The 19,960-nt window shown below is 48.0% G+C and overlaps 1 protein-coding gene across 2 annotated transcripts in view; it reads right to left on the reverse strand.

Moving 5' to 3' along the window:
• The window catches only part of CACNA1B (calcium voltage-gated channel subunit alpha1 B), a 298,976-nt gene that overhangs the window by 271,932 nt on the left and 7,084 nt on the right, over positions 1-19,960 (reverse strand). For both annotated transcript variants that reach the window (XM_053961845.1, XM_053961844.1), the window contains exon 3: positions 15,258-15,397. In XM_053961845.1, the coding sequence (XP_053817820.1) occupies positions 15,258-15,397 (140 nt within the window). The remainder of the gene's footprint in view (positions 1-15,257; positions 15,398-19,960) is intronic.

Consider the following 19,960-nt stretch of genomic DNA (forward strand, 5'->3'; position numbering starts at 1 on the left):
TTTCAGTGCTTCTGCATGGCATGAAACAATTCCCTTGATTTTTCACGGAAGCTGAAATCACGGTTATTTGCACAGCCAAAGCGTTTGCACCACATGCATTTCCATACCTCTCAGACAGCTAAATTTAACGAGTTAATTACATGAGGAGGAGAGGGGAAGTGTAAGAAAGGCTGCACCTGGCAGCAGCCAACCATCTCTGCTTGCTCCAGGAGCAGCTCTGGAGCCTTTTATGGAGGAGCCTCCTCATCCTCCCATTCACCTGCTCCAAGCTGGAACAGGCTGGCAGATCTCAGCCCGTACGTTTTGTCCCCATCTTAAATCCACGTTTGAAAAACTACAATAAGTGGGAAAAAAAAAAAAAAAAACCAAAAAGAGAAAGCTGAGAGGTTTAATTACTTTTATCCCTGTCTGAGAGGCACTTTCAAGTATAGCCAGGGTTCCTGGAATTGCAGTCCCAGTGCCAGGGAGAAAATGAACAGCAAGAGACAGGCTAAAAAAATCCCCGGCTCCCGGATATTTGCCTGAAACACAGCTCGTTTCCAAGAACGAGCCACTGTAAAGTCTGGCTGGGGCTGGTCTCCACAACGCCCTTCCCATCACTCTGCTCCAAGGTTAGGCCGAGCCTGAGCTCGGGGATTTACGGATCCTCCCCGCACGCGCAGCTCGGGCCGGATGAGGTGGGAAGTGGCGAGAGGCAGGTTTGGTTCTGCGGGATTTAATGAGAGCTCGTGGGGACAGGCTCGGCATCCAGCACAGGCTGCACGCAGGAGCCAGTTCCCTAACGGAGGAGCTCCAGGAAAGGCACATCTCTCCAGCCTCCAACTCCAAACACAAACTGAGCATCCCAAGAGTCGTTTCCATGGAGTCACCTTTGTGGGGCCTGCAGCCCCGGCCGCTCCATAGGACAGCGGTGCCAAGGCAGGGCGGGCAGCCCCAGGAGCTCCAGTGCCAGCTGAGATGCCAGCCCCAGGGCGTTCAGGCTGATCAGACACCGAGTGGAGCCCTTGCCCGGGATGCAGCTCTGCTGGAGGGTACCAGCTCAGCACTTTTGTACCTGTCACCTGTGTCAGTGCCTCGGCTCTGGCTGCGGGGCTTCTCTTCAGCTGCACCTCGAGTGCTTCAGCCAAGGCACGCAGGGGAACCAGGGGGGTGCTCACCCCACTTCTACTTTATATCTTTTAAAGAGTTCGTTTGCTTTGGTTTTACTCAAACCCCTGGTTTGTAAAGAGGAAGACAAACCTAGGTATGACCTCATGAGTCTGGGGATGATGAGTATTGCAGGAAATCCAGGACTCCTGGACAACTGACCAATATGATCAAGCAGAAGCCATTTATTGTTTACATTACACACATCTTTATAGATTCCACAAGCTGCTAAGTACACAGTTCTTGACTGGTGCCTTTGTCTTGTTCACTCATTTTCTGCCTGCATTTCTCAGAGTGTGGATTGGTTACATCCAGGTGTTTCACAGCCCTCTGTTATCCAGTTCTTGTGGTCTCTTGGTATTTGGTTTCTCAGCCTCTTCTTTGGTAATTCAGCACAATTTATGTTCCAGTAGCCTTGACGAATTCCCGAGGCTTTGATAACAAACTCAGAAGCAGGCTGGCTGGTGCACACTATGGCCTAACCCTTACAAATACATTGCAACAGATGAGCTCTTGTAAATCACAAATTTCTCATGGACAAGAGGCAGCACCCAACACTTGTGGCTTTCCCTGCACCTCACAGACACCCATGCACTGCCTGGCACCTGGATGCAAACACCACAGGGCTCTGCCTCATAGCTCAGTCCCTCAGGCCACTCGCCTGCAGCTGAGCTGCCCACGCAGTGTTTGGAAACACTGGCACGAGGCAGCTGGATTCCACAGATCCCTTTCTACAAACATTCCTGAAAAAAAACACAATCCAAGAGGCTCAAAGTATGGTGGAAAGTACAACAGACACACACCAAGGCCTTGTGTCTGTCCCTCTCTTGAGCTTTCACCTTGAGTCACTGTGGCCACTACAGGCTCCTTCCCAACCCCACCTGAATCTCTCATCCCAATCCAGGAGCATTCAGGTGGAGCTTTCCCAGCATATTCACTGCAATCCCAGCTCCAGTCACGCTTCCTACACCAGCAGCAGGACCAAAGCAGTGCCACCACTGCCCAACACCAGCTGTGGGCAGGGGGGCACTCATTAAATCCCACCCCATGGAAGGGACAGTGGACAATGACCTTTCACTGGACAGTGACCTCTCAGTCCCACCTTCATACGAGATCCTGAGCAGTCTCAGGACTCACCTTTCCATGCATTCTCCTGCAGGGACATCCAGCTGCTCTCTGTCACCATCTTCTTGCCACGGACAAGGATCCTCTTTCACAACCCACGTTATAATCAGTTTAACAACCAGCAGCCACGGACAGAAAGTCCTTTCTCTCCATCCTCTCTTATCTCCAGGCCCTTTGTCACACGATAAGCTCGTGGACACTCTGCAGTGTCAGCAGCAGAGTCCCAGACACCTCTAAGGTGTCAGATCAGGCTATGCAGTTGGATGAGCAAGGCCTGGAGGATCTCCTGGTGCTGCCAGGTGGTTTTAACTGGGCAGTCCAACACCATCTCTACCAGGGCGAGGGAATTACTCCCTCCTAACCCCCCTGGCAGTGGCTTTACACCGCCGTTCATGGCACTAATCCCTCAACCCTGAACAAGCTCAGCTTCTGCAGAGCTGACAACATCCAAGAGCAGGTTTGGTCCACACAGAAACCTGGGGAGATCAAGAGGAATAAATGGCTGCAGCACCAAGGACCCTGTTTTGCAAAGTCACTTTCCTTGATCCCATCCATATTTCAGCACAGCTCCAACTGAGCCCCATTAATGTAATTGATTCTTAATGGCATTCTCCAAGAAACCATGTGAAGATTTTAACAGGCTATTAGATGGAAATTAAGCCTCACCCAAACCTTCCTCCTGTGGAACAAAGGTTTCCAAAGATGCAGGGGGGCTATTCCATTCCTGCTAATGGACAAGAAGGTTGATTTGAGGAAAAGGGACACTAATTCTGCATTTTCCAGCTCTCACAGAGGGACAACAGAGGTTTGTAGTTACAAGGAAAGGATTTCTCATCCTTCCCACACAAGCCAGATCAGAGGGCAGCCCTGGAGGGATCAGAAGCAGAAGTGCTGTTTGATGAGCTGGAGGGCTGCCAGGTTTCAAAAAGGAAAAATAAATACAAATTTTGTTTGCTTTTGTCCCCTGTGCACCTTCATGCCAAGTAGGCCTCAGCTGATTGCTCAGATGTGGCCTTTGAAACCCAAAGAGCTGAACTTGGCCCGAGGTCACAGCTGTGGCTTCAGCACTGCTGGAACCCTGGGGAGGCTTCTGCTGCAGGAAACCTTTACAGCCCCATCCTTCTGTGGAAAGAGGCACCAGGAAAACACTCCCAACTTCTCCCTTCCGTTCACGAGCCACAACTTTTGAAGATCAACCCATGATTCCAGCATTTCAAAGCCAGGACGTGATCCTGAGCACTGACTTTGCCACTGAGGACATTCCCCTCTCTCCATCCAAGGTGGGAGCCCCTCGTTTTCACACCGCAGGTCAGTGACAACACTCGTGGACATGTCACCTCCCTCAAAGGTCCAATCCTGCCTCGGGCTGAGCTCTGGCAGACACCCACAGCTGCAGCTCTGTGTGTGCCACGCCGTGGATTTAACACATTCGCCGTGGAACACGAACGCTGAGCTCCGTGCAAGAGTCTCCCACTCACAGTGACTGAGCAGCTAGAAGATTTCTAGCTGATGATTTCTAGAAGATGATGCTGTTACCATCTCTTTTACTTCTGATTCAAGTTCCCCACACTTCATTTCAACATTTTTAAAGGCTTATTTTTACTTCTCTTGAGATGTTTTAAACTCACTACTTTTCAGTGCTGACAGCCAGCCTCCTTCACGAGTGCGTTACAAAGTCAGGTACCAGCACTGCCTTCATTTTTAAAGAGGTGAGAATGTGGAAACAAAGGGAAAAGAAACAGCCTAAAATCCCTTATTAGCCAAAGACATGAGCAGAAGAGAAAAACAGAACACCCAAAATCCCATCCACTGCCCAGTCTGCTCCAGAAGAGAACCAGAACTGCATTATCCTGGATCTGCCCCAGACACAGCATTAACTGCTCCCAGAGTCTCCTGTTCTTTCATACTTCAAATTAAAATGAAAAATTGGATCATGCTAAGCTTCCTTTGTCCTTTTCACCCTTTGTGAAAGGCAGGGGTTACCATCATTTTGTACCTGCTATAACTGGCTTTAAAGCTGTAACCAGAGTGAAAAAAATTAAGTGTTTTTTTAAAAATAGGCTTGGGATGGTCCTGTCTGTACAACTGGTAACCAAGCCGAGCATTTCCAAATCCTCTTTTATTGTACCTATCCAATTTTAGTACTTTATTGATTATTACAGAACAAGAAATTCAAAGAAGCTCAGGATTCATCCAGCCAGTCCAGGAGGTAATTTTGGCCACGGAACTTCAGGAATTTGGAATGCTTCTGCCCAGGAAGTGGGTAAATAAGGCTGAGATTTGGCATCAGAAGAGAAGAAAGGTAATTTTTTCATTTCAGCACATTTCTCAGAGAGCAGAGATAAGCTGCAGAGATCTGTGATGAGGTTATTTGTGTTATCAGCTAAATGGTTTTGAACAGATACAGCATCAGTTACTTGGAGCACATGGATATGAACTTCTGAAAATAATGGGATTAAAAAGAAATGTGAGGAGTTTTCTGGAGTTCAGTCTTCATCCTGCAGCCAGAGCAGCCAGGATTCAGCAGTCCATGTCTCGATCAAGCTGAGACTTCACCTCATCTTTTCTCCAGGCCTGTTTCTAATGACCCTCAGGAAAGGTCTTACCCACCTACCAGCAGCCAAGAGTGCAGATCCCTTCCCAATGTGGAAGTAGAAATAACTCCCTGCAGCCTCCCACAGCCTTTGGCTGCCACTCTCCTCCCAGTGCTGCAGGCCAGAAAAGCAGCAGAGATTTGTCTTTGGCACTGGGAGGGAGGTTTGTTAATGCTCCTCCCCAGCAGGAGAGCTTTCATGCCTGACTTGTGGCAGCTGGACGAGCTCTCAGCTCTGACTGAAGCCTCATTGAGGACAGGGCCACCCTCTGATTAGATAATTTCACCTGCCAGAATCTTCTCCGGTGTTCCAGATCCGGCAAAGGTGGGAGGCTATGGATGAGATCCTCCCAAAGCAAGGTCAAGGGGATGTTCCACCATGGAAAGGGAGCAGTTATCTCCCCGCAGCACCAAGTCAGAGCCTGCCAGACCTGCCTCCTCCACAAAACCAACCCCCCTTTATCACAGTGAGATCCACATTACCAGAAAGCACCTGGGATTCATTTGAAAGGAGTGACAATTTTCAACCCCAGACCTTTTCCCACAGCTGAGGCTCGCGGGGTTGGAGGGCACACTCAGCACTGGAGCATTGAAGTTTCTCTCTGAGCTGTAGCAGGAAGATGTTTGATCTTTAAATCAGACATGAAGTGATGAAATAGCAGCACTCCTATCGACATTGTTTCGTGTCTAAACTGGCAAAGTCACATTCCCAGGTCAGGCTGGAACAGGCTGGATCCTGCTCCCGAGCTGTGGCTCCACAGGATTCAGAAGAAATTACAAGATAAAGAAAAGGACAATTATGAAACAGCCTCGTCACATTTCCACCTAACTTATTCCAGGGAGCACCAGGGAAAGGCCTAATCATCCCCCTTCAAAAAAAACCACTTTCCTTCTGGTGGATCTGAAGATGATCTCAAGGCTACTTTGGTCTCAAGACCCAAACCAGCAAATGCTTGTGATGATTTCCATGAGTTAATTACATTCCCATTAGTGAAGAAGTTCTAAAACTTCATTCTTGTCACAGATGTTTTTTGAGTCCTACCAAAATAGATAGGGAAACATGATTTTCTCTCTGCTTTTCTTTATCTATCTCACACTTATGAGACTTTGCTCTTCATTTTAACTCTCTCAGCCTTTACACGTCTCCTTAAATGGACATTTCTTCAATGCTTTAATCATTTTCACAGCCTTCATCCTAAGCTCCCATGCCCAAACTTTATTTAAGGGTGCTGGTTCAGGGTGTTTGAGAGGGGGGAAACTGAACCAAAAGGCTGAAAGATTAAACTGTCTTCCTTTTTTGGTTCTTTTTAATTGGAAAATAAGCTGAGAGCCCCAGTTTAAGTTCTATTAAGTCCTTTTTGAACCAAAAGCAACTACATCCAACCATTTCTGATTATTGGAGTTCTTCAGCACAGGAACATTTTGTAACTGAAAAAGTCTCAGTCTTCTCCAAGCAGCTCATCTTTGTCCTTCACTTCTCTACTTCTACATCATCCCATCAACGTGTTCCTAAAGCCTCAGTCTGACTCTGGGACCTTCCAGTTGTGCAGAGCCCTGCAGGGAATTTGTGTAATAAGGCAAAGGAGGGGAGTCAGCTTCAGCCCCTCTTGAGAAACTTCCCTAAGGAACAACCTTCTGCCCCCAGATTCCTGGCTGAGAGCTGCCCTCCCCTCTGTGGAGAGCCCCAGGAACAATTTCTATTCCCAGGGAAGCCCAGCGCTGCTCCAGTCTCTACTCCTGATCCTTTCCTTGCTCAAATCTCACCCAGCCCACCTGAACTGACTTGAACTGAGCCAAGAGCTAAAGCCATTATTGTCTAAAATTGGGTTTAACTCAGGAGTGACCTGAACTTCTTGCTCCAGAGGGAGGCTTTTAAAATTCTGCAGCTGATCACGAGAATCACCTACACAAACACACCCAGCCCTGCAGCCAGCTCGGAAACCAAGACAACTCCAGCACTGACAGAATAAGAATATCCACCAGAAAAGCCTGACCTGTTTCCTGAATGCTCCAACCTGAGATCACTGAGCAAATGAGTTTGTTTCATTTCTCAATCCAAAACCCATGACAGGTGACTTTTCTGGCCACCAAAATATGGGGAGATGGAGGAGGGAGGAGACACAATTGTGTCAGACATGCATTTCTGACCATGCCAGCAGGGAAAGGTTTCTCCTGTGTATTGTTTAGGTGGCCATGCTCCTTTGTGAGGGTCAGGGAGTTTTCCAAAGCCTCTAAGCTCACCCCAGAGGTTTGATGTTTGCCACAGGCGGCAGGACTTTCTCCCCCTGAGCTGCTGGGCTTGCCCAGGGTAGAAGAGTGGCCTTCCCACAGTCAGGAGTTCATCCAGAGGAGTCATCCTCCAGCCTGACCTCATGGACGTGGGATCCCTTCCTCTGTCCCAACCCCATCAGACCCTTCAGCACAAGAAGATGCAAGAGAACTGAAGTTAAGCAAAAAATCTTGTGGAATTGTATGGAAAAGCATGTCCAGGTGCCGATCCTGGACTTGGCTTGACCTGGAATTCACATATCCTCTGGCTCCAGCTTCCAGTATGGAAGCCTGGCCCTGGCCAGAACATCCTACACACCTCTTTGGTAGTTCAGCAAGAACGAAATGGAAGATCAGTTTTCCAAATCCAAGTTTTCAAAATCCAAGTTTTCTTGATGTTTTCAGAGAGCCTGGGAAAGAGAATGGTCTGAGAGCACCCAAAACCTTTGGGGTGAGATGTGGATCCATGGATACGTTTGCAGACTCACTGTTGGCACTCAGGCTTAGATCACAACTAAAACCAGGCTGATTTTCCATATCCTCACCCTTTTCCACAGTCACAGGCAGGTTCTTCTCCTCTCAGATGAGCAGGCACTTTGCCATCCAAAGCTGCTCCCTTGGAACTGGGACGCAGCAGCAGAAGCACTACTTGAGAAACAGGAGTCTGAGGTAACCTGCACCCTCCTCCTCATCTAATTATGGGACAGCACTCAACACCACACACAGCACTTGGGTATTTTGGGCTTGGTGACTTTTGTTTGTTTGTTTGTTTTTAAACTAGGAAGCATTAAAAATAATTAAGCACTTTGGAGCTGCAGTTTGATTTGCTGGTTTGGGGTTGAATTCCCAGTATCCACACCCAGCTCCAAGAGCAGCTACCAATGTTTTCCACCTCTAGGTGCCCATAGGACACGGTTGCCAGGGCAGGATCACATTAGGAGCAGATCCCAAGTTCCAGAGTCCTCTTCCCACCTGCAGGCTCCACAATTGCCTGTGCAGCTGCTTCCCTCACAAGAGACAATATTTCCCTGCCACCCACCTGCCTTCAAGAGCCATAAAAAGCTAAAAATACTGTCTGGACTCTGGACTAATGATCCTGCCTGCCTTTGATAAAGCTCTGGCTGCCATGAGAGACAGCCCTTGCTTTCACTTGGGATGGTCACTTCTACTTGACAGCTGCCCAGCTGCAGGGAGAGGTAAACACCCATAAATATTGTCTGGCACCCCCTCTCTGTGAGCACAAAGCTTCCAGGAAGCACAAACAGGCACAAAATGTGGAAATGGGTACAAGATGGAAACCTGGATGGTTTTGTTTCCTCTCTCTTTAATAGAAAGGGGGTTGTTTGTGCCTCAACTTCCAGGCTCCCTGTGCTGTTCCATCATAATCACTTCTCATCCCAGGTATTCAATACTCACAGTCCCTTTTACTAAAGTAAGAGAGCAGCACATCACTCTCATTATCTGTTTGCCCTTGAGAGGTTCTCTGACCTGAAACGTTTGGTTTGCCACCACCAGAGCAGAGCCAGAGCAGGATAATTTCTGCCAGGGAAGGGCTGTCCCCACCTGCAGGTCCTCTGAGGGGCTGGGACCATCTGCAGCCTTCCTCTAAGCACAGCCCGGAGTCCTCCTCTGCCCAGGAAAGTCTCCTGATTTAGCAGCCAGCCACACAATTACTCACCCACCCGCTTCTCTCAACCTGCCTCCAGCCACCCCCACCAAAATCGATGCAGAAAAGCCACTACAAGCCACAAAAAAAGACACGAGCCCTAATTAACACAGCAAGAGGCTCAGCACGGCCGGGGTGCCCCTTTGCTTGGAGAAACAAGCCCAGAGAGAAAACAAGCTCCAGTCCCAAGGAAGCTGCTGCCCACTGGGCAAAAAAGGAAACAGGGACATTTGCCAGATGGATTTAGAAGCCTCGAACCCTTCCTCCCTGCCCAGTCTTCTCTGAAGGGAATGGCTTCTGCAGCTCCCCAAGAGCCCAGACAGCCAAGGGCCAGAGGATAAAACAATTTCTGCTCAACCTGAAACCTCACACACTCTCCTCCCTCCCAGTTACAAACTCTCTCTGCTTCAAAAATGAAAATTTGGTTGCTTGGTTTTGTCCCTTTCTGCCCTCGCTCACCAGCTAGAACACCAGGTAATACCTTACAGGTAAATTCCCTGTGTCTTGTCCACCTTTATCTGATTTAATTTCAGACGGGGGCCTTTGCTCTTCTGAGCCAGCAAGTGTCTATCCATCACTGGAGCATAAAAGAAATTGAACACAAGGATCAGCTGCATTAAAATCCATAAAGGCTTTGTTCCTTTCATGACTCATGCACGGTGCTGACAGCACTCACCCCAAGTCCATCACCACCCCAAGCAAACAGCTCCTTTTCCTTGTGACAGCCAGCCAGGACTGAGCTTGTTCCTTCTCAAAGTGTCCCTTTTCCCAGCTCCTGTTGTTGCCCTGCTTTGCTTTCTAGCACACAAGTGCCAAAATTTCCACATTGGGAAAGCAGAGCAAAATCTGCACTTCCCTGCTCTGACCCCTTCATTCCCTACATCTCCACACCCAGAGCTGATAAACATAGCATTCCACAGCTACCTAAAGGGGTGCTGCAGGGCAGCCAAGGGGGCTGATTTCATTTGAATTTCATTTCTCTAATTAGTTCTGTGGTTATTTGCAGGTGGAATATAGAATCAATGGAATCACAGAAAGGTTTGGGTTGGGAGAGACCTTAAAGATCATCCAGTGTCACCCTCTGCCATAGGCAGGGACACATTCCACTGTCCCAGGCTGCTCCCAGCCCTGTCCAGCCTGGCCTTGGGCACTGCCAGGGATCCAGGGGCAGCCACAGCTGCTCTGGGCAACCTCTGACAAGGTCTCCTCACCATCACAGGGAAGGATTTTTTTTCCTATTATGTCATCTCAGCCTACCTTCTGTTTGAAGGCATTTCCCCTCGTCTTGTCACCCTTGTACACAAAGGACACCAGAGCCAGTCCCAGAGCTCAGATACCCTCATTTAAGGGCTTCTGAAGCACAGGAACATGCACTTGGAAAGAAAGAAATGCTGGAGCCAAAGCTTCTATGAGTATTTGAAAGCTTTAAGAAATCCCAGCCCTTTCTCCAACAGCATTTCCTTCTCCAACACTTCCCTGGTCACATCTCCCCCCACCCCCTGTCTGGGAGGTACATCCACCTGAAAGGGGCAGCTCCAAGGTGCAAACCTGCTGCACAGCCCAGGCTGGGTGGTTCCTGTGCCTCCCACTCTGCCACTCATCACTGCATCCAAGGCTGCTGCTCCTCAAACACAGCACCAGGAATAGCAGCTCCCACTGCCCACATAGCAGGATGATCCTGGTAACCAGCAACGCTCACATCGAGGATGAGCAGGCCTTTATGCTGTTACTAAATGAGTTGCCTTCCGAATTATTAGCAGCATCAGGAGCTGGGAGCACATTTCTCAGACAATCAAGATAATTCTGGCTTTTGTAATTTGTTCCAGACAGCCTGAGACATCCGTACCCGCACGGAGACTTTGTGCACATCATTTGGCAGCTCCGGGCCTGGCACACGCTGTCTCTGCCAGTCCCACCCAGAGATCCAGGCAGCTGATCCAACTGGCTCAAGAAGCCACCAGGACTCTTCGAGAGTGTTTAATCCAGGCTGATTGGAAGCCAAAAGAAATTAATTCTGCTCATAAAGGGCAGAGCACGATCCTGTCAAGCACTCCATTATTTCATAGCGGCCTTTAGCCACTCTTGGTGTTGGACAAACACCACCTGGCTGTGGTCACTCCATGAGGATGTGGCAGAACTGGGAAAGGACTGGAGCAGCAGCAAAGGCTGTGGTGCACAAAAAAAGCTCTCAGGTCAAGGGAGGTTGGGCAGCATAAATCTCTGCCTGGGGAAAAGCTGGCATTTCATAAAACCATAGGCATGCAGAAAAAGGAATTCTTCAAACTTTACTAGAAGGCACCAAGGGGAATCTCAGGTAGCTGGTGATGAAAAAGGAACAAGCAGCTCCTTTCTTGGGGTATGGAATTAAACCCTAAAGCCCATTATCCATGATATGGGAAACCAGAAGTATAAACAAGCTCCAAAACACAACTGAGGGCAGACCCCTTGGACATCACAGTTTAAAAGCCTTTTTTTTCCCCCTGAAAAACCCCTAGACATGTGAATTTTGGGAATCAAAGATCAATATTGTTTTGTCCATGCCTTGTTCCCCATTCTTCCCCTTAGCACACAGTCCTTGACACCAGCTCCATGCAAACCCAGCAGTTCTTCAGGCTTTGCATCCAAAACCTGGGAGAAAACCTCCCATGAGCTCCAAGAGGAAAAGGTCTGAACCTTCCAGGCCCTGAATCAGAGCACATGGCTCCAGCTGAGGAGTTTGGGAACAGGACAAATTTGTTTCCAAAACAACTGTGGATTTCTAAAATTTTCAACCCAAAACACATAGCAGCATCAGAGTTAAAAAGTCCCTTTGCCTCCTCCTTGGAAAAAGTGCATTAAGATCATCCAGTCCCAGGCCAATTGAGAAACTGCATTTTTGTGTGATTTAGAGCTGCTAATGGGTGATGTCACCACTGGAGCCAGTGCAATCTCACAGAAATGTGGAAATAAAATGAGCAGGAGCTACAAAATGTGTGGTTTTGTCCCCAACAGCAACAGGCCCATCCCAGCAGGGACAGCTTTCATTGAGACTCGTCTACAACTGGTGGAGATCACAAGATATCACTAAAAAAATCACAGAGGTAACAAAATCTTCCAAGGAGAGCAACTTACTCCTTTCCCAGGCCTTTGTTAACAGCAGATCTGCAGGTTTCCTTGGAAGCAAATGAGATATAGGCACCACAGCATTGCTGGGAAACGAAACTGAGGGAGTGTTTTCTGGAACAACAAACCAAAGCCATTTTGGGCCACTATCTGTTAGACTCGAGTTTAGCTCAATAAGATATTGATCCTGGCTGCATGGAACACAGCCCTGATGTATTTCCTGATTAACAAGTTCTGCTGTCTGCTTTTGACAAACAAAATCTCCCTCATTGCAAGTAGATTAAAAAAATGTATTTATCAATAATTCTAGGGTGCAGGCATTGAGTAGCCAAAAAAAAAAAAAAAAAAGGGGGTTGGAAAAAGCAGGTGGGAAGGATTTCTGCATGATCACTGGAATATTTACACAAGGCTAAGTTCAATCACTGCAGAGCCTTCCCCCACAGCCTCCTCCAAAGCACACCCAGACTCTGGCTGGCCTTTTTCCTATGGAAACAGAGAATGAGAGCAGAGCTGCTCTTTGCTTTTCTGCTGCTTAGCTAAAAGCTGAAAATGAGAACAGGTTTTCTGACATTCACCATTTACCTTAATAAGAACAAGCACTCGGCAGGATTAGCAGGTACACAGCTCTGTGTGGGGTATCATGGAACATTTTCATGATCTTTCATGCTTACACAGAAATAAAAAAAATAAAAGAAGAGGACTCAAAATCCCTCTATAATATTGAAGATCAATGTAAAACTGAGCTTGGGAGCTGAGCACTGCCTGGGAGACATGAAGCAACATTTTCAAGTAGAAATCTTGCACATATGGCAAAGGAAAGCTTTTGATAGAGCAGTAAAATGATATTTCAAAAACTGATGTCCTACCTATCTATATTTATAAGAACACATTAAGTACTGGCTTAGCACTGTCCTTTTTTATTATTCCCTAATAAAGTACAGCTTGATCATTTTTTGAAACACACAGATCTGAGTCTGCCTTCCACAGAAATGAAAATGAGGGTCCCACTCGTGTCACCACCTTACAGCCCACCCCTGGAGGGTTTGTCAGCAGGAAATTTCTCACTCATCAAGCTGACTTTGAAGTCTTGATGCAGAAACAAGGAGGATTTTGTCTCAAATAAACAGCCCTGCCCAGGTTTCCCCTCTGACCTGAGCTCGTGCAGGCAGTGGGCACATGAAAGGGTTCTGGCCACTGAAGGAAACCCAAGGAAGAGGAACTCCAGGTTTCCAGCACAGCCCCATGGCAACACAGGAGTGAGCTGAGAACTTCATCAAGATCTGGGCATAGCAGAGCAAAACGCACCAGGCCACAGAGAAAACACTAATGTGTGTGAAGCTGCAGAGCTTTCAGTGCTCCCTCCACCTGGGCTAGAAATATTCAGGAAAGCATCAAACCAAGCATGAGTAACTCTGTTATTTTGAGTACCTTCCCCCTAATGCCAAAAATCGGGCACGAGCTCAAGTGCCTTGTTAAATCCAGCCCTTGAATTACAAGGATTAGAGGTCTGGATTTCCTCAGTGGAGATGACTCTTGGGCTTGAAGCCGATGAGTTCAGCCTTTGCCACCCCTGCACTGCTGCCTGGTGGGAAGCCCTTGTACAAAACAATTTCAGCAGGGCCCAGTTGGTGTCACCATTGGAAACAGCAGCGGTGACGTTAACAGGATGGCACTTCAAAGGAACCCGCGGGGCTGCAGATGGCACCGGGGGTCCTTGTTCCAGCTGTCTCATCAAGCTGATATTCCACAATTATTTTCCAGGATCAAACAGTGCTGCAAGCAGCTCCCACAGCACCGGGGAGACGCCGCTCATTCCAGGGGGATCCCGCGGCCGCTTCAGTGGCAGAACTTGGAATGTCTCAGTTGTAAAGTAAAACCAACAAACTCTGGAGTCTTGTGTTTATGGAGGAAAAAAAAAAATAATGAATTCAAACCATGCCTAAGCAATATGGCTGGGATTCAGAAAAGCTTTTCTGTGGAGCCTGAGCTTTAAGTAGAGAAGCACTGGAGTCAGCTGAATTCCAGCATATAGTGGAATGCTTTGCTGTAGGATAAATTCAGCCAATGCCAAAGTCCTTTCCAGAATCAGGGCCTTGATTTTATTTTTTTTTTTAACACAAACAATGGCGTGGAGCTAACTAGGAATCAGAACAGAGCGTCAGTGAAAATAAATGTAGCATCTGTGCTAATTCTCTTTTCATCTTGATACCCCTGCTTCTAAGTATGGAAATCTGATTCTCCTTGTGCCTCCACTGAAGTTTCTATTGATTAAATACCCAGCCCCAGCAGCAGGAGAATCAAGCCCTGAATATTTATTCTCTTCCTCTTAATACATCAAGAATTCCCTTTGGCCTCTCAAGTGCTGTATCACAGGGTGCCATGAATGCAAATGGAATTACAGTGATCATGTAGCTAATGAATACATTTGTATATGTATGCAAGCATTTCCCTACTCCACACCACACCAGGAGCAGGGAATATCCACGTTCGCCACACACACGGGCAGGGAAGGTGTGGGAAAGGATGGATATGGGAAGCATATCAATAACAGGAGCCAGGCTGCAGTTTCTGGGGAGAAATGAACTGAAATCCTTCCAAGATGAAGGCTGCAAGCTCAGGACCTCACGCAGACCTTTGGATCGTTTCCTCTGAAGCTTTAAAGCCAATTTGTAGACTAGAAGCGTTCATGTTTATGTTTTCATTATCCACCAGCATCACCCTCTATTTATATAAATAGACAGAAACTGCTGCAATGCATAATGTAAAATATTGTCAGCATTTCCAAAGGAGAGATCAGTGATATCATCTCAAACCAGAGTACAAATTGCACACGTAACCTTTTCACCTCCATCCTTAATAAGACATTTTGAATTCTTTTCGAACACCTTCGAATTCTTTTGAGAAAAGTTATTTCATAGGGGAATAAATTCATTCCTGCAGAAACTTGGGTGATTTCAGAGTTGTAACAGCTTAAAACCAGGATGCATTTAATTTGTTAGCACACTCCATGTTGACATCTAAAGTCATCCTGTAATGTCCGAAAATAAATTGATTTAAATCAGGTTCAAGTACCAGTGGCAATTAGAAGCTACAAAGCCACAGAAATGTCAGGAAGTGTCTGGATCAGACACACACTGATACAAATATCTACAAAGAAATATCCTCAAAACCACTTTTGAGTTGGTTCGAATGCTTGGCAAGTGACTCATTCAGCACAAGAGCCATTCTTTGGATTTTCTACATGCAGGATTTTAGTGCTATTCCACTCCAGTCAATCCCAGCCCAACCCAGAGTAAACAAACACCACAAATCAGGGTGAGGGCCCCGTTAAGCTCAGGGGGAGAGGAGGTCGCTTACCCTGTGAGGACCACGACAAAATCCATCACGTTCCAGCCGTTGCGCAGGTAAGAGCCTTTGTGAAAAACAAAGCCCAGAGCGATGATTTTGATACCAGCTTCAAAACAAAATATTCCAATAAAGTACGGCTCAGTGTCGTCCTGGAAAAGAAGGGAAATTAAAGGGGTCAAGGAGATATCCATGTTCCTGCTGTGATAACCAGTCCCCTAAACAGCTACAGGCAGCAACTGCACACCTTTTCCATTCTTTGAACAGAGCTGAAATTAAAGATTGAAGTTTGTTGGAACTAAGCTCACAGAGGAATTTCATTGTTATTTCTCTGAAATGAATTTTCTGTACAAATTGGCAATCCTATTGGCCTTCATCCTGATGGTTTCACGCCATGCTTTCCACCTTTACAGAATGTTCTGGAGGGAATTTTGATGCGGAAATTTTGCTCTAAGGGTATATTTAAATTAGAGATGACAGGTTTCTGGAGTCATTGGCATGGAAGATGTTCCACAATTCACCCAGGAACCTGAAACAAGAGGGTGTCTTTGGGAGCAACAGTCAGCCACAGCAAGCCTGACTGCACTGACAGGAAATTATTTATTTATCATTTATTCCATCAGTTCTTTCTTTGCTCCTTCTCCTCCATTTTATCAATTTTCACAGCTGCAGCCTCATTTGTTTTCCTTTCACTGGGGATCTGGTTCAGGGAGAAATCCCCAGCCCCTCCCATGAACAGCAGGAGCAGCAAGATTTGTGTCTGGGGTCCATGGTGCAGACTAACACCTCCCTTGGGACTGCAGATTCGTGCCCTTGCTCACTACACAGAAAATCAAGCTCGTTCTCTACAGTTTTACCAAACCTTTTATTCCATCTCTGCACCAGATCTCTCAGGATTAGACTTTATTGACTGGAGTTTCAACACAAATTCAGTGCCAAATGGAAGCATTCACATTTGGAAGGAAGATTTGGGCAAGAAACGAGAACAAAGCAAGACTTAAAAGCAATGGGCATCAATTTCAAGAACTTGTTCATCAGCTTTGTCACCAGTAACCAATTTCCAAATGTGCCTTAGATCCTGGTTTTCAGTTGAATTCAATGGAAGCAAAGCAGCCCTAGCCAAATAAGAAGCAAACTTCCACACTGAGATTAGAAATCTCTTTTCCAGTGGCTTTGGCATTTCTGGCCACCAGAACCAAAGAGCCGAGCTGCTGTTTGAGGCATAGTTGTTTGTATTTTGCAATTCTCCCAGTGACAATGGGGGATTGTTTGTTCTCTGACAGAAAAAGAGCAGGAATGTCGAGGCTTGTGGTCCCAGAACCAGGGAAGAAGCAGGTTTGACACAAGCACAGCAACTCCTGCTCAGCTTTGGCACAGACCTACACTTCAGAACAGCACTTGCTCCAGAAACTGAGGTTTTCACCCCTAAAAGTTGGGCCTGTTCAGTCTTGAGAGGTGATGCTGAGAGGGGCCCTCAGACCTGGGGGTCCCTGGGTGTCTCTGTCTGTCCCTGTGTGTCCCTGTCTGTCTGTCCCTCTGTGTCCCTGTCTGTCCGAGTCTGTCCCTGTCTGTCTGTCCCTGTCTGTCTGTCCCAGTCTGTCCCTGTCTGTCTGTCCCAGTCTGTCCCTGTCTGTCCCTGTGTGTCCCAGTCTGTCCCAGTCTGTCCCTGTGTGTCCCTGTCTGTCCCAGTCTGTCCCAGTCTGTCCCTGTCTGTCCCTGTCTGTCTGTCCCAGTCTGTCCCTGTGTGTCCCTGTCTGTCCCAGTCTGTCCCAGTCTGTCCCTGTCTGTCCCAGTCTGTCCCAGTCTGTCCCTGTCTGTCCCAGTCTGTCCCTGTGTGCAGAGCTCAGAGCAGCCCCAGGCTCTGCTCCAGGCCCAGCGATGGCCCCAGAGCCCCGGGCAGGGCCTGAGCCCGGCAATTCCCTGCCCAGGAGGCAGAACTGCTGCCCTGGGCAGTGCCAGCCCTGAGCAGAGCCCAGGGAGGCTCTGGGGTCTCCCTGACTGGGAATATTCCAGAACCATCAGGCCTGTGCCCTGTGCCCCGGGGTGGCCCTGCTGGGGCAGGGAGGTGGCAGCAGTGACCCCACTGAGGTCCCCTCCAGCCTGACCCACCCTGGGATCTGTAAGGTGACAGCACAGCCCTCCCAAGGAGGCTTGGCTGGACGTGATGTAGGAGCGTTGGTCGGTGGGACGGACGGAGACGAGAGATCTCTGCAGCCAGGTCTTGGAACTGGTGGCTCACTACAAAGGGCCTGGGTGCAGGGCCCTGCTTAGGGCTGCCAGCTGCAGCTCGGAGCAGGCCCGAAAGAGCAAGAGAGAGAGTGAGGCAAGAGCAAGAGAGGGCAAGAGTAAGAGTGAGAGTAAGAGTCAAAGTAAGAGCGTAAGAGCAAGAGTAAGAGTACGAAGTTCCCGTTACAATACAGTAAATCTTCTTCTGTGCTGAATATTCTAATTTTCACTAACCAATCTAGTACAAGATACAAATCTTACAGCATTTGCATACAGCCTATAAGAATCCTGGCATTACCATACCGTGTTATATTTTAAACCCTAAAAACGACTCTTTGGACCCCTTCTGCCAAGCCAGTAGGGTCTGCTCTGACCCTTGGACCTGTCTGTTTCATCAGAAAGGGATTACCTTCAGCTGGCCATACCATTCTTTTCCAGTTGTTCAATAACTAAGGCTTGGTGTCTCAAAGCTTGCTTTCATTTCAATCTCGCTTATAGTTTCTATGTTCTCAAAATCTTTCCAGGCAATCATATTCATAAGGCTTTTCTGTTTCATCTTCCCCAACACATGACCCAGATCAGCAAGTCCAGCAGAGAGCTCCAACCACTGAGGAATGCCTCCAAGCTGCTGGAAAACACAACCCCTGGAGAGGGTTTTCCATCAGCTGCTGAATTCGGGTTGTGTTTCTCTATCCCTGCACACCTCAGTGGGAACAGCTCTTCCACACATTCCATCTTTCACCCCGTGTTACCTCTACTCCTCTCCACCTTTCTGACCTCACAGCCCCAGCAGCTCCACCTGCCATGCCCCTGTGGTGAGGTGACAGTCACCTGCAGAGACACTCACAGGTGCTGGCTGCCCGGGCAGCAAAACTGAGCAGGGGCCTGTTAAGCTCACACTGGGCCTCTGGCTGAAATGGAGAGCAGAAAATGAAAACCCAGCCCCCAAACTGGCTTCCCCTCCAGCCAAGGAGGGGTTTGCACAAGCAGCAGCACCTCCAAGCCCTCTGTCCCTCACGGATGCTGCTCAGAGGACTCAGGAGCCACCACTGCCACACCTCCAGCTGCCCATCTCAGAGCTGTTTACCCACGGAGAACCAGGAGCAAAGGCCACCAGACCCTTTATGACCTTCAACAGAAATCCTACAATACACATCTTCTTCCAGCAGCTGCTCCTCAGTGAGAGCTGGAGGCATCCCAGGGCTCCAACCCAGTACAGAAAAGAGGGAATAAGGGAGAAGGGGTCAGAAATCATCCTCTGTGATTCCAGGAGAAGTTCCTTACAACTCCTCATGGACACAGGAGCCCTCTGACAGCCCATCCACCTGTTCTTCAACACTCCCCACAGCTCCTGGCTCAGCAGCTCCAGATAATGTCTGCACACAAAGGCCTCCCAGCCCATCCCAAATCCCCATCCCACCACTACTCGCGTGCCTCTAAAAATAGTTCTTCTAACACACCCAAAAAAAGCTACCTTTACCCACATCCACTCCTCCACATTACTCCCTCACTTCCTGAAGCCTGGTATCTACTCCAGTCTCTGCTCAATCTAGGTCAGGTGCCTGATGATTACAGCTCCCAGCTTTAAAGAGCCAGGCTCCAGGTACTCCAGGGTTTGATGGGATGCGCTCTTCCCAAAGCTAGGGCTACACAGAGCTCTTAGGAAGTGGGTCAGGAATTTTTGTCAGCTTCTAGGGAAGCAGGAAGGCTCGCAGATGGATTTGGGTATTTATTACAAAAAAAAACTCTCATCTGTAGGGTTGGCAGGGAGTAGCTGGGGAAATAAGAGAAAAAAGAAAGAGGGTCTTTTCTAAAGCCTGCCTAAATTTACACTGATTCAGCCCAAGAATCAGGGCAGTAACAACAAGATAAAAAATAAAATCTATGCCCCACTGGGGAGAGGTGCTGCAGCTGAAATTAAAAAAAGATTTGCCTGACTCTGTGTGATGGAAGGAGGGAAGGACGTGGGTGAATGCCCTGTGCAGCACTGAAATGGCCCTGCCCCAGCTCAGAGTCCCTGCTAGGACACCCTGAAGCCCCTTCAGACCAAAGGCTGTGACCCTGCTCAGGTTCCAGAGGGGCAGAGCAGGTGATGATGAGGATCCCTGTGCGTACTTGGAAGGAGGGCAGAGAATCTGGGCAGCAGCCAGAGCTGTGCCAGCAAGTTGTTTGCTGTGGACACAGCAGAGCTTGAGACTGGGCCAAACACACATTTAATCAATATGTTTCTGATCAGAAACAGCTTCTGAGTCTGGAAAGTCATTACCATTCCTACTTCACGTCCTAGTGTCTTTCCTTGGCCTTCGGATGTGACAGCCTGGAGAGGTTTGGGTGTGAAAGGCTTTGTTCATGCAAAGGTTAATATGAGCAGCTCACACATTAGTGCTCTAAGTGCCTGTGGATGGGAGAAAGCATTAAATCCATTAGTAAATTGCCAGAGCTGTCACAGAGCTGAAAATCTGGGAAATGTACTGTTCTGTCCTCACATC

This window comes from Vidua chalybeata, chromosome 21, assembly GCF_026979565.1.
Source record: "Vidua chalybeata isolate OUT-0048 chromosome 21, bVidCha1 merged haplotype, whole genome shotgun sequence".
In the NCBI taxonomy this organism is placed as follows: domain Eukaryota; kingdom Metazoa; phylum Chordata; class Aves; order Passeriformes; family Viduidae; genus Vidua; species Vidua chalybeata.